Here is a 16,509-nt window from a genome sequence, read left to right as displayed (position 1 = left end):
GTGGTAATGCAACCAGTTGACACAAGGTCTTCTGAACTTGATCCTTTAAAGGCACTCAATACATTTTCCCATAAAAGGTCACAGGAGGCTTCAAAAGTTAAATGAAAATAAAAGAGCTGAGTAACTAAAAAAAATAAAAATAGGTCATAGGAGAAATACGTCTCTGCCCTCAAAATTAAGAATAGTTGCATTTCCTTAATCACCCAACTGGGTGTCTATTTTTTCTTTGCCCTAATTTGTATATTTCATTTTATTTTTATCTTATTGTCCTGTACATATCTCTATGAAAGTAAAAGTGAAAGTGTTAGTTGTTCAGTTGTGCCCAACTCTTTGCCACCCCATGGACTATAGCCTGCCAGTCTCCTCTGTTAATGGAGTTCTCCAGCAACAATACTAGAGTGGGTAGCCATTCCCTTCTCCAGGGGATCGAACCTGGGTGTCCCACATTGCAGGAAGATTCTTTACCGTTTGAGCCACCAGGGAAGCCCAGATAGATATCTCTCTATATACCACTTTAATCTTTTGTAAAAATCAGCAGAGAATAAACAAGCATTCAGGAAATGATGAAACTAAAGAGACCAGTGTGAATAAGACTTAAGGAAAGAAAGATAATGTCAGCAATAATAATAGGGAAAAAAAAACACAACAAAGCACAAGGTTTGGGAGGGTAACATGAGGTCAGGAGCTATCACAGTGGACAGGTTAAAAATTCTGGACTCAAGAATCGGAATGATGCCAACTGTGAAATAAGTCAGAGAAAGACAAATGCTGCATGATTTCACTCATATATGGAATGTAAAACCTAAAACAATCAACATAACAAAACAGAGTTATAGATACAAACAGGTGGTGGTCAGAGTAGAGAGGGTTTGAGGGGAGGAGATAAATAAGTGAGGGAGACTCAGAGGTACAAACTTCCAGTTATAAAATAAATGAGTCATGAGTATGCAATGCACAGTGTGGGGAATATAGGCAATAACTATTTGGTATCTTTATACGGTGACAACTTAATCTCTAATGCTTATTTTTCCTATCTGTAAAATGATAATGAGAATAATGACTTTGCCATAAGATCGACTTCTGTGGAATTTTTTCTCTAGGATTATCAAGTACTTTATATGAATTTACAGATGAGGAACCTGAGGTTCAGAAGAGGTATGAAATTTACATGAGTCACAAAGCCAGTCAGTCTTAGAGCTATGACTGGAATGCACACAGTCCAGCTCCAGGTCCATACTCTGAACCATTATCTAATACATGATGATAACAGGAATTAACACATGGAATGCACTGAGCACCCTGCCTGGCACATGATAAGCCTTTAATAATTTGCTTACTGCTGCTGCTGCTGCTAAACAAATGAGAAAGTGAATTACCAATACAGATGATTTTAATATTATAAAAAATATCCTATATCTCAAATGCAGTATTTATTTATGTAAATGTTATCAAATTTATAGATAATATAAATGAATAATTAATAATAAATTTAGCAAGAATAACTGGAAAGCATGAGAGCTAAGCACAACGATTCATATAAATATATTCACGTTGGTGCTATTTATTAAAGTTAAAAAAGAAATGAGTTAAGTACCCACAAGTAAGAAATTGATCAAACAAAATACGGCATATCTCTGTACAAAGACAATTCTGGATTAAAATATGACAATTTCAACATAGTCTTCTTCGGGTGATATGATTTGTATGAGTTCTCCTATTTCTTTGTTATACTTACCAGTATTCCAATTTTTCTACAATGAAAATACACCGCTATGCTAATTTGAAAAAAGTAAACATTATTTTTAATTGAAATAAGTCAATATAAAGCCCTACATATCATTTTAACAAGTCTACTTTATAGGAACAGTAAGAAAGGATCTGTCTGACACCAATCTGCCTTCAAGGACCTATCTGATAAAGGCTGGGGATATCAATATACCCTTACTATGTCTAAGGTGCTAAAAAAAAAAAATTTGAAACTGTTGTAAGAAGCATCAGATAGAAAGTACATAGATAATATGAAATCCATGCTGGTCAAGCATTTGTAGAGTTAATATATTCAACCCAAGGACCAAACAAAACATTGTCCATTTAGAAGGGATGGTTTTGAGGGTGTCACCTGGAAGAAGGATGGGCGAGTTTCACATCCCTATGAAACAAAGCAGGACCCTGCGGTCTTTGCTCTCCCCACCATGTCCTCTGCCTGCCTTTTGTCTGTGGAAAACTTTAGTCAAAGAATAAGTTTAATCAGAAAAGTGAGAACAGATGGAAACAAAAGAAAACAATCAAAGGAAACCAAATAATAATGCAGTCATTAAGCAAAGTCAAGGACCTCTAGCACTTTCTCAAGAGCTATAGATAATATTCTGAGGCATATCCAGTGAGCTATCTTACAGATACCAAAACACCAGGCGGAGAAGTTAACTGCATGATGACAAGACTGTGCCCTGGACATAAGCTGCCACGATTTTGAGAATTGGTCTCAAAGAAAAGGGAACAAGTGGACCTTGAAACTGAAGATTAACCACACCTAAAACAACCAAGATGACACTGGTCAGACCACTGATGACCAATTTGAAGATGACTGTCGGAGCTGGCTGTGCTGTCTCTGCACGTAGCCCCCTTCTGTCTATAAAAGCTCTTGCCCCACTGGTTGCCAGCGGGGAGGAGCTGGTTTTTGGACAGATAGCCATCCGAATCCGCCCCGTTTACAGTTGCTGGCATCTGAAATAAAGCAAACTTTCCTTTCCACCAACCTGGCCTGTTTATTGGCTTTTGAGCAGCAAGCAGCTGGACCCTACCACATCCTTTCAATATCTACAAATGGGGTAGTGGGGAAAAGCCACAGGGCAGAAAAATATAGTGCCTGAAATACAGGGGAAATTTTCTTAGCAAACAGAAATAATCAGAAATAAATCAGGCTGCTCTGTGAAGGAACAATATCCTTTGCTGTATGTGAATCATGTTGCCCAACGCCCAGTGGAGAAGGGCAGGGTCACAGTGGTATAAGCAAGGAACTCCCCTGATATCAATCACCTGAAGACAAGGAACAGAAACACACCAAGAGGGAAAATCCTAGTGAATCCTTGGGAGATGGAACTCTCCCTTTTTACTAAGTCAACTACTCAGTGAATGTTTGGGTGACATCCTCCTCTGAAAAACAAGGCAAAACCTGGGAGGAAAAAAACCCAAGTGAGAGGCTTGAGATGTTACCATAATCCTTTGGGGTTAAAGATAAAATTAGATGGGATCTTAAATACTGTGAGTAATCTAGGCAGAATGTGATCAGAAACCCTATTCTATGAGTCGATTTTCTATATTTTGTTCTCCACATATATTTGGCCTTCAGTGTTTAGCAAAGATTTGCAAAGTCCCAGACTGTCCCATCTCTCATAAGGGAAACCAGGAAAAGAGGTTTCTGCTCACATCACATTAAATCCATTACATATGTAAAACACTTTACATATATAAACTCTTTGACCCTCACAACAATCTATGAAGAAGGTATTATTACTATCCCTGTACTATAGATGAGGAAACTGAGGTTATGTAATTTGCCCCAAGGTCCCCCAAGAGTCACAAAGTGGGTACTCAAATATGAACCATGAAAGAAATTTCATTGTCAGAACCCTGGCTATTCTTTCAGGAAGGAATCACTTTAACTTGCTTGATATTATTTAGCAGCAATTTATGTACATTCTAAGTGTCATGAATGAATTTTTTCTTCTCCCTCTCCACTCCTCCTCACTACTCCCACCAGCTCCCAAATCATGTTTCTCACATGTGCGAGAAACTAGGAAATACCAGATAGCATTTTGATTCAACACACATCCAAGAATAGCTGTAACTATCACAGTCTAAGAACATGTTGAAAAAGAATGTATTTGTCCATGATTAAAATTTTAAGACTATTAAACTCTAAGCCCAAGCAATATCTTAAAGAAATAGAATACAGTATTTTTGTGGCTATCTGTTTATCAATTAAGAAGTTTGCTTGACTTTAACATTGAATAGCATATCTCATGAAGAAGTTAGTGATTAATAAATGGGTTTTAATAAAATGGTAACTTCTGTACGCTCTTAGCAACACCAAAAACAGCAGCTCCTTCTGCTTTTAGGCTGATCTCAATTACCTGTGTTTGTGATTTTGCATAATATAGCAAAATTATTCTTGCTGTTTTAAACCAACCCTGTTATCTCACTTTTATTTAGTTCTCTTTAATGTGTTAATTTCACTATATAAAATGAAAACACAGGAAACTCCAGCAGTCACACATACCTGTGATCCAAATGGTGAATGGAAAGGATCACTCCGGAATTTAAGTGGGTCTGTTTTAGGGTCACCAGAATAGTAAACTCATGTTTATTTCTCAGCTTCTGAAAAAACTGTTCAGCTGTAGCAGTGGAGGCTTTTATACTTCTGGGAGTATCTAAAAAGGGAAACAAACAGTAAATAGACTAGAATGTGGTCCTTTATCCTTTATAGGCAACATCTTTCAGAAACATTACAAGTAATTGCTGATAAATATCAAGCTCCAGACTCTCCTGGTAAATTCTTTAAAAAACACTTTTTGCTACACATAACACAGACAGTAAACCACATGAATGACTGAGCTTGTATTTCAGGGATCTTTTTTCAAAAATGTCTTTGAGACAAGGAATCAAAGAAGCCTGTCAAAAAAGCCTGTTTGAAGAAGTGAGCTTCCAAGTTTTCTGCTCACACTCTTCCTATATCCTGGATACCATGGCCACATCAGTGTCAAAACAGAACAGAAAGATGTCCTTCCGAAAAAAGGACCTAAGAGACCATGATAGAGCCATTTAGCTTTTCTGACACCTTATGACAGAAAACTGGATTTAAATCAATGCGCTACCTTACACATTGATATCTATAGCCAGAAGGCTTGCTATAAATAGATTTTTAAAAAGATCATTGAAATTAGTCACTCTCAGCCTTCTGTGCACTGGATGAAACGTTAAGATCAAATTATCATACCATATTTTTGAAAGAAATGCAGAGAACTTAATTCCCACGTCCCTCTCCCCTGGTTTAAAGAGCAACTAGACAAGAGATTTGAGTGGGAGAGTAGATTTTTAACCTGCACTTCTCTTTGGTTTAGTCTTGCAGCTCCAACCTCAAGACTCACAGGATATGGGAAAAATAGCCAGGGACAGACTTAGTGGACATGACAAAGCCTATCATTCAAGCCATCTTCCAACAAAGCACAACAGTTTTCCTACTCGAAGTGTGAGCAAAAGGTTGATGGGACCCAGAACACAGTTTCTGCTGTTATCAAATCCTTCCACTCTTTTCTATGTTCTAGACCATATAGACTAGATAAGGAGCTCTCAATGGGGAAGATCCCTGCATTGGGAGAGAACAATCCTTCCTTGAAGACTGTCCTACGAACCGCAGAGCATTTACACCCCTGGTTCTACCCCCAGAGAATGCCAGTGGCACCCAATCCTAGTCACTGTGACAACCCAAAGTTCTCCCACACATTGCCAAGCATACCTTTCGGAACAGTGTAGCAGAAATCAGGTTCAGAATAACTACCTTGATGAAACAGAGATTACGGGATTAATCTAACGTTCCCACTTTTCCAGCCCCATAAATTTATGGAATAAAATGTAACCATCTGGCTTGTGTCCATCACTGGGAACGCACAGACATGGAGAAGCCCTCAAGATAGTCATAAAATAGAGGGGACAAATAATCCTAATAAAATAAAAGAAATGCTGTCATTTTCAGCATAAATACAAAGTGTTCTTTCAGGTAAATACAAAGTGTTCTTGGATCACAGAGGGAAAAGTAGCCAACATCAGTTGGAGGGAAGGAGCTCATAAAACAAATGGCATTTGGTCAGGAGGAGACGGTAAAGAATCCACCTGCAATGAAGGAGACCCGGGTCTGATCCCTGGCTTGGGAAGATTGCATGGAGAAGTGAATGGCTACCCACCCCAGGATTCTTTCCTGAAGAATCCCAGGGACAGAGAAGCCTGGCGGGCTACAGGCAATGGGGTCACAAAGAGGCAGACATGACTGAGTGACTAACACTTTCAACTTCTTCACCAGGTAGAGAAGAGAGGGAAAACCATTCCAGCCATAGAAATAGCTAATGAAAAAGCAGAGAGGTGTGAAAGGGCATGATACGGCTGAAAAACCAAACAGCAGCCACTGCAGAATGGAGCTGGGCAGGAAAGTTGGATAGGATAGGCAGGGCTTTGTGTGCCAGTGTAACAGATACTTGTCTTTGTCATCATCCACGATTTAATCTCTGGGTGCAAAAATTAAAATAAATAATAATAATTCTTATGTACCACTGAAAAACCATCCCACCTCACTCCTAACCCACAGCTTCCTCTGTGTTAGAAGGATTCTGATCTATCACAGCATCACCTCTTCCTGTCCACAGTAACTGATTCAGGAACAGGCACCTAACCCAGGACAAGGAAATCAGATTCAGGATACTGGTTCAAAGTTTCAGGACAAAGAAACTTCCGTGTTTCCAAAAAGAAACTTCTTCAGTTCTATCCCACAGTCACAACAAAAAGCATAACAATAATCTGCAATTTCAGCCATGGTTAGTGTAATACTTTCTCCCCAGACTCCAAGAAGGAGAAGAGAGGCTTTGCAGAGATGCAATCCAATTCCTCTGAGCTCCAAAACCTTCTGCTGCCTCAAGGAGGCACATAAGATGTGACTCTGAGAAGAATTTACCTAGTGTTAACTTTTAATCTACTCCAATTTACAAACAAGTGAATTATTCACAAATTCCAAAACTTCATTCTAACTTATAGATAGAAGCAAATTAAAATTGAATTATAAATATTTATTATGCTCCCCCCTCCCCTCCCCTTTTCAGGCTTGAGTTGGTTCAAGGTAGAGCTTGAGCAAAATCCTTTGTCCTGCTGAACAGGGTGATAGATGGGGACTCCAAGGAGAGAAACAGAGGAAGAACTACATTGAATGTGGAAATGATGATCAGAGCCACCAATAGAAGCAAAGGCGTGGCCCAGTGAGGTTAAGCTCCAATAATGAGAGAAAGAAACTGAGAAAAGGATAGCAGCTGCCTGACAAGGAAGAACTTTAGAGAAGAGATGCTTAAAGAGGATTTCTAGAAAGTGTCATCATTTGTTACTCAAAAGAAAACCTCTGGTATTTTCCATTGCTTTTGGGGTCAGATTCGTGAAGGGTGGAGAGGCTGTATTATTTTTGTGGGTTTTGTTTGTCTTGTTTTCAGATGAAATGACATGTGAAGACTGACCCATGATGAAAGGAAGGACATAAAAATGGATTATATTTGAATATCCTTGGTAAAAATGTACATCACCAGGGTTGAAAACATGGTGAAGGCAAGTGTAGTTGAAGGGAAATTATTTTGTAAAAACTGTTCAATCTTCATTTTGGAAAAATTTCTCTGGTAGCCATATGGAAGGTTATTTGAAAAAAGAAAAAAAAATGAACATAGGGAAAACTCTTGAGAGACTAATAATTCACATGATTGTTGACTTTTCGTTAAGTCTCACATGTTTTGGCATTTACCAGGAATGGTGATATAGAGCTACTTACTGGTCATTTCACTGCCTGTCAGGAATGCTGATGCAAGAAGGGCCAAGTAAACACCAGATGTTATTTGCACTGAGATTCAGGAAGTGCTTAAGGAGACCTGCAAGGCAGAACCATCCTTTATCCTACCAGGGTGGTAGGCAGGGTCCCAGAAGGTCTCTATCCAGCTTAGACTTAAACCTATTCATTCATGGGGTCACAGTTCAGGACAAGCTCTCTCACCTGTCCAAGCTCTCCTCTTGGCCCATTACACTTCCTGTTTTGCTCCCTCTATGAGGATTAGGATGACTTGCAAGAACAGACCCTCCAACATGGAACATGTCCTGCAGAAGCTCCATTCAATCTACACTTTACTGACAGGAAAAATGAAATTCTTTTTTTCCATCCTGATTAACCAAGTTCATGGTTATAAAGGTTTAAAAACTGGGGCTGGCATGAATCTGGCATTCGTAGTCCAGAAGCCTAAGACACAGTGAAGGGGGGTTATTGAATGAGACAGGGAGAGCACCTATAGGAAGCAGAATAATTTTCAGCTTTCTGTCAATAGAACAGCATCTTCCACCACCCCTTACCTCACCCTAATGATATTTACATCTATTGTTCCCCCTTAAAAACATGTTTTTCAAGAATCCATTATGTCTGAGTCTAACAAGGGCTTGAAGGGAGCCCGAAATCTGTGAGTAGCTCAGAAAAATTAGCAGGGGTTGAATTCAAGAAGTCTTTAGAAAGCAAAGTCTAAACAATTTGGTCACCAATAAAAGACATGCCAAAGGTAAAAAAAAAAAGAAAAAAATTGAATCCAAAATTCCCAGCTTGAGAGACTGAATGAAAGGAACTGCAGGACAAGCATAATGGTACCCAGATGGGATTTCAATTTTAGAAACAGTCATTCTGAGGTGTTCAGAGACGTGCATGGGGACATGTCCAGCAGGAGGCTGGCACTACAGAACCTGATCTCAAGAGAGAGGTCAAGGTTGGCAGTATAAATGTAGAGGTCATCGGAATACAGCATCTAAAGTGATAGGCATGCCTGAGTAAATCATAGGAATCACAGGAATGAGAGGAGGATAAAAGGATGGACCATAAAGACACTAGATCTGTAGAACAGCAGGGACAGCATATTTAACTTTATATACGTACTACATAATGCTGCACATCTATACCATACAACATTTGTCTTTCAAAAATGTGTAAATAATATATTTTCCCCTTTGAACCCACATCCCATTTTATTCTCACAAAGCTTGACAAGGACAACTGTTATCACAGTTGTCAATGGGAAAAGCAAACCAAGGAACAATTCTGTGAGTCACCCAAAGGCACCCAGCATGCTAGAGGTGTAATGGGGATGACAATTTTTAGTCCCATATTCCTTCCACTAAATTGCCCTGCCTTCTGAACGCATCCTAACCTATGCTCAACTGCCTCTCACAAGCAGAAAAGTAAATTCAAGAACGTGAACACAGAAAATAATGTAGAAAAAAGTAATTATATAAGATAACATTTTTAGTTTCTTAAGTGACTGGCTTAGTAGTGATTTTAAGAAAGGTCACTTTCCTCATTTGCATTTGTTTCCCAACTCGTAAAGTTAGCAATCTTGCCTTTTATTTTCATCTCAAAGATTATATAATGTTCAGAGAGACTTCTTAGTTCCCGTGATTATTACTTCAAGACCCAACTCTATTCCTCACCAGAAAATCAAGGCAGAGAAACCACCACGTGAGAATAATTCTACTTTATTTTTGTTATCATTTCAATTTTCAGAATTCACAATTAAATTCAGGGATATATTAAGCAATTCCTCAACAAGGCCTCCTGTTAGGAACCACGTATAAAAAATAGAATGTGTGTGGTGGTTCTGAACTCAGAATAATGAGTTTCCAATGCCAGCTATCAGATGACTAGCTGTGTTTGGCATGTAGCAACGCCATGTGTTGGCTTTTCACATTATGATACATATTATTATTACTCTCACAAGCAGTGAGCCTGTGGTACCTACTCAAACTACCAAGAGCCATTATACCCTTGTGACTTTCTGAGCTTACTTTCATTCTAAGTATCTCACACTCCACAAAATACAAGTTTCCACATATGAAAATTGACATAAAAGTTTTGGGCAATGTAAACACTGCATTGTTTTAAGAGTCTGATAAAAAAAAAGTTTCTGGCAATGAAATTATTCTTAGAATAAATCCTGCCTACCACCCTCTGTTTCTAGAGAACTGATCATTCTTTTATGGACAAAAGTCAAAGTGAATTGAATTTCTTTTCAAAGAAGAACTGACAAAGATCATTTGAACTGCCTGTTTAGAGAAAAACAGGCTATGAAAAGGGTCTTTAAATACTACTAGGAAGCTGCACAGAAGAACTTACCAACACGCCCATGCTATACAAGGTCTTTTTAATTGCAGAACTGCTTGAATTTAAAGCAAAACTTTGTTTCCATGCTTTCCATATTTATTGTGTGCCGTGCATAAAAATCCCACCAAAAACACGAGTGGCATTTTCAAGTAGTTATTAATAAATAATAAAGCATGTCAGAAGCAATCACATCAAAATATTCATTTTTAGTCATGGGACTTCCAGAATGAAGACATGAGCTCACACGTGAATGCAGAGTAACCCCCTACACACAAACAGAGTGAGGGTGAAATGGAGCGAGACTGGTTTCTTTCTAAATCAAAATGCAGCTGAATGCAAGTGTATCTGTGGTCACAAATATGGATGTTTACTGATAAAGAATCCAACTGGAGCTTCTTTAAGTACTAATTTTGGTGCATTAGTAGTAAAAGAAGGAATCTGTCCATCTCCCAATAACAAAGCAACTGTTAATAATTCTTTTCTTCTTTTGCACTTAAACTGCATCACTACTACTGCCATCATGAATCTAATGAGTCTCTGTTCCCTGACAGGTCTCTCTCCTATCTGCAGTATGTAGAAACCTAAATTGATTTCCTGCCACATAATCAGACTAATACAGATAAAATGTGCAGATTCAATCATTAAAAACAGTCTATCTCAGGCATAGAATGGTTAACATAGAATGTTCCAAAACTCATCAAAATACCCTATTTTCCCAGTCTCTAACTGGGAAAGGTTGTCTTCTAAATTCAGGTTAGAAACGTATGCTGTTATAACTATTATCATTATTGTCTATTGCTCTTGCTCTCCCTTCAATATTCCCATGCCTTTAGAGTCCAAAACTTTAAAGGCAAAATAAAAATTTTAAAAGCCATAAAAACTGGACTAACACAGAATATGCAGTTTGCAAAGTCTTTCAACATGAGCAATCTCATTTAAGCCTCACAGCAACTTTGAATAAATGGGATTAGTAGCTCTACAGTAATAAAAATTACAGATAAGGAAAGCAGTGCAGAGAAACCAAATCACTCATCTCCACTAGAGGCTCAAAATCAGAGCTGATGTCTATCAACTTACTACATGAGGAACTTGTTGGTTCAAAACTTCAGGAACTTCCTGAATGAAATCTAAAACTGGCCACATACACAGAGGGCAAGGGGAGACTGTAGGAAGAGGTAGACAGCTTCAGATTGGTAGGTGGCAGGTTTAACAAACAAAGGAACTTAGACACCAGGCTTGTCTTGGGCAGTTGCAAGATGAACAGATCTCCACACTTGCCTACCAGAATCTTAAAAGTTTATATAGAAACCTTAAACTGGGTTCAGTCACATATAACTCCCAGAGAGTCTCAAAAACACATTGCTTCTTCAAGGTGGCCGTATGGTTGAAAAGAGCTCCCACTGTGGGTACCCTGGAATGCACATTTCAAGGATGGGAGAGGGTGAGGAGCTTCTGATTGCCCTGATCTGGCTTTTGGGTCATCTGGCGGTCATGTCCTCTCAACAACCTTCTCCAGTAGAGTACTCTAGGCAATTACATGGGAACAAACCTACCAAATTCAGTTGACAGAACCTGGATCCCAACCCAGGCCATGATGGCTGATACATACTCTACAAAGTAGATAAACCCTCATTTTAAGTTAACGTTTATGAAAAAATTTATTCTGAAGATAAACAAATACATTTTTCTTGATCTTTGGCTCAATTTAGGATTTGCAGATCTATAAAACTACTCATATCACACAATCTCTCAGCTAATATTGAAACAACTGAGGTGTAATGGCACTAAATTTTAAAGTTTTTTAAAAGATAATTTTCCTCAAAAAGTTACTGATCAAAATGTATGAGTAATCCACAACTTTTTCATCAGCAAACACACATCTAAGGATGCCACATCCTCACCCTTTAGACATCTACATGCTTCTTTACATTGCCGGGTTCGGGGTACAAAGACACACTCTTGGGAGGTCAACTTTGAAACATCCCTTCATTAAATCCAAAACAATCTCAAAAGTTTATTTCAAATCCACAGATAATTATAATTTGATTCAATGCAAAATAAACATATCTTCACATATTATTTACCAAAAAGATTTGTTGGCTTAGTGTTGTGAATACCTGTGTGCATGCTCAGTCATGTCCAACTTTGCAGTTCCATGGACTGTAAGTGGTCAGGTTCCTCTGTCCATGGAATTTTCCATGCAAGAACACTGGAGTGGGTTGCCATTTCCTACTTTAGGGGATCTTCCTGACCTAGGGATTAAACTCGAGTCTCTTGCATCTCCTGCATTGGCAGGCAGATTCCTTACCACAGCACCACCTGGCAAGCCCCAACACACAAATAGACATACACAAATACATATAATAAAAAATCAGAAACAAAAGCATCCACTAACTAGTCAAAGAAACAAAAACAAATAGCAGATTCTACTACTAGATTTAGCAACTATATGATTGACTTTAAGCAAATTATCAGAATTTTATTAAAGCAGAACAAAATGTAGTCAAGGTGTAAAGGGGTTAAAATAAGAAAACATCTCTACACTTTGAAGCTTAAAATTATATACACAACAGCCATCAGACAAGATATTCTCTCTCTCTCTTTAGTCACTAAGTCGTGTCTGACTCTTGCAACTCCATGTACTATAGCCTGCCAGGGTCCTCCGTCCATGGGATTCTCCAGGCAAGAATACTGGAGTGGGTTGCCATTTCCTTCTCCAGGGGATCTTCCCGACCCAGGGATCAAACCCAGGTCTCCTGCATTGCAGGCAAATTCTTTACTGATTGAGCTATGAGGGAAGCCCTACACTTTGAAGTTTAAAATAAGAGAAGATATTAATGTTACTTTATTTTTGTTTGTTTTGATTCCATGGAAACAAGCAACTTTCTGAAAACTGGCTTCCATGAAAACTGCTGCTTGAGTTTATAATCATATTAATACTTTTAGCTAGTGTTTATCAGTCCCTCAGAACTTCACCAGTGAAATTAGCAGCTGTTTTGTTACCAGCAAAATTAAGAAGGTAAATTAGCCAAAACAGTATTTCTCTTTATCATCTCTTCTCTCAGTTGCAATACTGCTCAAGAATAAGATCAAATAGACAGAAATACTAAGCAAATAGAAGAGAATATGATGACTGATGACAATGACAATGTCAATGATTAAAATGATGACATCATTTACAACGTCAGTAGACTGGCTGCACTGTTTTGTTGATCCTGCCTCATTACTTATGGATAGTAGTCTCAACAACATCATTTGAACATAAGTAGTAGATCTGAGAATTAGTAATTTGCTACATCTTTATTTAAAGTAGCCCAAAATATTATATACAATTGAACCCAAACTGTATACAATGTCTTAGCTAATATCATTAGTCAATGTCTTAAATACATAAGGAAACTTAAATTCATGGACTTTCATGATTTACAAAACATGCTTTTGCTGTGATTAAAGTAATTATAAACTTGAATAAGTGAAATGTTTGAATTTCTTTAAAAAAGGAGAAAATATGAATTTTTATTGATCTTACTATTGATCATTAACAGGTGAAGAGGCTCAACTGCACCTTCCTATATTGATACAGTTAGGATGAATGAGGTGTTGCTTACATTAACAAAATGCTCACCTTAACAGTGACGTGTATAAATTCATCGATTATGTAACCTCTCTTTTCTATTATAAGATATCTCATATATAGTACCTAGCTATATCTTTAATACATATATAATTACTCTTTGTAAGTTCTTCTATTAAAAGAGTAACTAGAAATTTAAAAGAAATATATATATATAACAGTTTTTTAAGTGAACCATATGTCATTCATTTATTTTATTTGAAGCCTCATCAAATATTCATACAGTCCGTGAGAAGGATAAGACAGAAAAAACAATATGTTCATTCACAAAGCTGGCTATCTTTTTATCCACACATATGTTAGTGTTTAGCTGGCTTAGTAGATTTATTAATGTAAAAAGAAAGAAAAACAACATAGGATCAAGATGAGATTTTTATTATGTATCCTCAACATTCAATTGAACTATTAATTGACAAGAATAAAGAATAGGGATCGCTAAGATAGTTTTACATCTATAAAATGTGAAATTTATAAATGGTGCAACCTCAGATTGCACAGGCAGATTCTAACAGAATTATTGCTGAATAGCCAAAGAGGCAGTATACAGTTCCCCATCAATTATGCAGAGCTGAAGTGCTGAAATACACAATTTCATCTTCTACCTAATAGGCCAATTTGACCTGAGACATCAATTTTGGGAATTTGCTCCGCTTTTATCCTTCTTTAATTACAATAATCAAATTACTTTAGAATAACAAGACAACAAAATATCAGTTATCATGATTTATCACCCTATTGAAACTGTGCTCTTTTATGATTATTATTTTCACTGCAAGAAAGAAAACAGCATTATAAAGTACCAAAGGATACAGGGCATAGCATAATCAGTTTCTCAATCCAGAGTCTCAGACACCAGCCCTTAAGTCTACCTCTGTCCTTGTTCCCCAGGCCCCGTATCTATCTCCCCTCCATTTCTGAACCAGTTATGATAATTAAGCCAGAAAACTAAAAGTGAAGCTCAGAATTAAGTCTTACTGCTCAGAGATTCAATAATAATAAAATAGCTCTGAGAATTTATACAGCCTCTAAAATAAATCATTTCCCAGCCCTGCTATGTTGGCCCAATCTACAAAGTTGAGCCGCTGCTTCAGTTTTCTAGCCTAGAACTCAAAATTCTGTCCTGCACACCCATCTGTTTGGTTGAAGCTCTGATGTTCAGACAGGATCTTGCCAATTTTCTCTGCTAATCCTCAGGAATAGATGAATCCTGTTAAAAAGTGTCAGAATGCTAGATCCATCAAATGATGCCTGCCTGCCTTTGAACTGTAGGGGTTACTGGACTTTCCTCATTAGCAGACTGGATACCACTCCAACTCCCACTCATCCTCATACCCTCCTCCATCCTATTTTATCATCCTCCTGGAGTTTTTCCTGCTCCTATGAGTTTTTATAAATTACACTCACTATTTAAGTGAGGATTCTATCCCTAGATAAAGCACAGAAGATTCACTCACTGTCTAAGGTTATCTTTGAACTTCACCTTAATCTCCACTACTCATTTCCAGGAGCCTTAAATCTAATCTTACCAAGCTTAGGTCTCTCCCATTTCAAGACTTGGGTTTCTCCTTAAGTGCTCCTTCCTTTGCTAAGTATTGCCTCCAGTTTCTGGCTCACTTTAATTAATTCAATAAATATATATTGAGCACTTGCTATGAAGTGAGCATTCAGCAACAAAGATCAGGAATAATTCAATACAGTGAACTATCTACTGTGCAGAGACTGCTCATTTTCCTCCATTAGCAATAATTGTCTTCTTTTTAGCAATTAAACTCCATACTTTCATCTGGGCACATGGCTGTTCAGCTAGGAACTATGTTCCAGCTAAAGAGGCCAAGTGACTCCGATCTGGCAAAAAGGAGTAGAAGTGATACGTGCTATGATCCAGATTTTAATATTAAAAAGGAGACCGACTGCTCACCACTTTCCTTTCCCTCAGACTGGAATCAGGATACTGCAGTAGTAAGTGAAGTTCTTCAATGAGGACAAGTGTATTGTGGGACCCTGAATAATCTCACATGGCAAAGATACCCATCATCCAAGAAAGCAATGGCCTGCCTCTAGCCTGCTAAGGTGAGAGAAAAATAACTTCTTCCTTTATTAAACACTACATTTGAGGTGTCTCTGTTACAGCAGCTTATTAGCCTGTTCCCTAGGTAATACATCTCTCCAAGTTTCCTCAGATGCTCCTTGAAGAGTCATTCTTTAAAACAAGTATCAGCAAATGTGAGGTGGCATCTCATTTTGGTTTCAGTTTGCACATCTCTGATAATTACTGATATTGAGTACCTTTCCATCTGCCTTCTGTATATCTGGATGTCTTCTTTCAAAATGTAAATATCCTCCAGTTAAAATAATTTTTTAAAAAATGCCAATTGAAGTCCTCTGCCTATTTTTAATTGGGTTGCTTTTTTAATTTTATGGGTCCTTTATATATTTTGGATATCAACTCCTTACTAGATATATTGTTTGCAAATATCCTCTCCCATTCAGTAGACTGCCTTTCATTTTGTTCATGGATTTTTTTTGTTTTGGAAAAGCTTTCTGCTCTGATGTAGCCCTACCTCACATCTGTCAAAATGGCTGGTATCAAAAAAACAAGGAACAAGTGTTGGTAGGAATGTGGAGAAAAGGGGACTCTCATGCACTGTTGGTGGGAATGTAAATTGATGCACACATTCTGGAAAACAGTATGAAGTCTCCTCAAAAAATTCAAACTAGAACTATCATATGATCCAGAAATTCTACTTCCAGATATTTAAGGAGAGAAAACAAAAACATAAATTGAAAATCTACATATGTATATGTATGTGTGTATACATATATATTGGAGAAGGCAATGGCACCCCACTCCAGTACTCTTGCTTGGAAAATCCCATGGACGGAGGAGCCTGGAAGGCTGCAGTCCATGGGGTCGCGAAGAGTCGGACACAACTGAGCGACTTCA

At 37.8% G+C, this 16,509-nt stretch overlaps 1 protein-coding gene across 4 annotated transcripts in view; it reads right to left on the bottom strand.

Moving 5' to 3' along the window:
- NELL2 (neural EGFL like 2) overlaps positions 1 to 16,509 on the bottom strand; it is a 507,676-nt gene that overhangs the window by 324,409 nt on the left and 166,758 nt on the right. For all 4 annotated transcript variants that reach the window (XM_086399811.1, XM_086399808.1, XM_086399809.1 and 1 more), the window contains one exon: positions 4,280 to 4,430. In XM_086399811.1, coding sequence (XP_086255937.1) covers positions 4,280 to 4,430 — 151 coding nt within the window. The remainder of the gene's footprint in view (positions 1 to 4,279; positions 4,431 to 16,509) is intronic.

The sequence above is a fragment of the Bos grunniens genome, chromosome 5, assembly GCF_055505025.1.
Source record: "Bos grunniens cultivar Pamir isolate PY7600 chromosome 5, Bosgru_T2T1.0, whole genome shotgun sequence".
NCBI lineage: Eukaryota > Metazoa > Chordata > Mammalia > Artiodactyla > Bovidae > Bos > Bos grunniens.
Note: the sequence above shows the minus strand (reverse complement) of the source record. Positions and strands in the feature narration are given on the sequence as shown.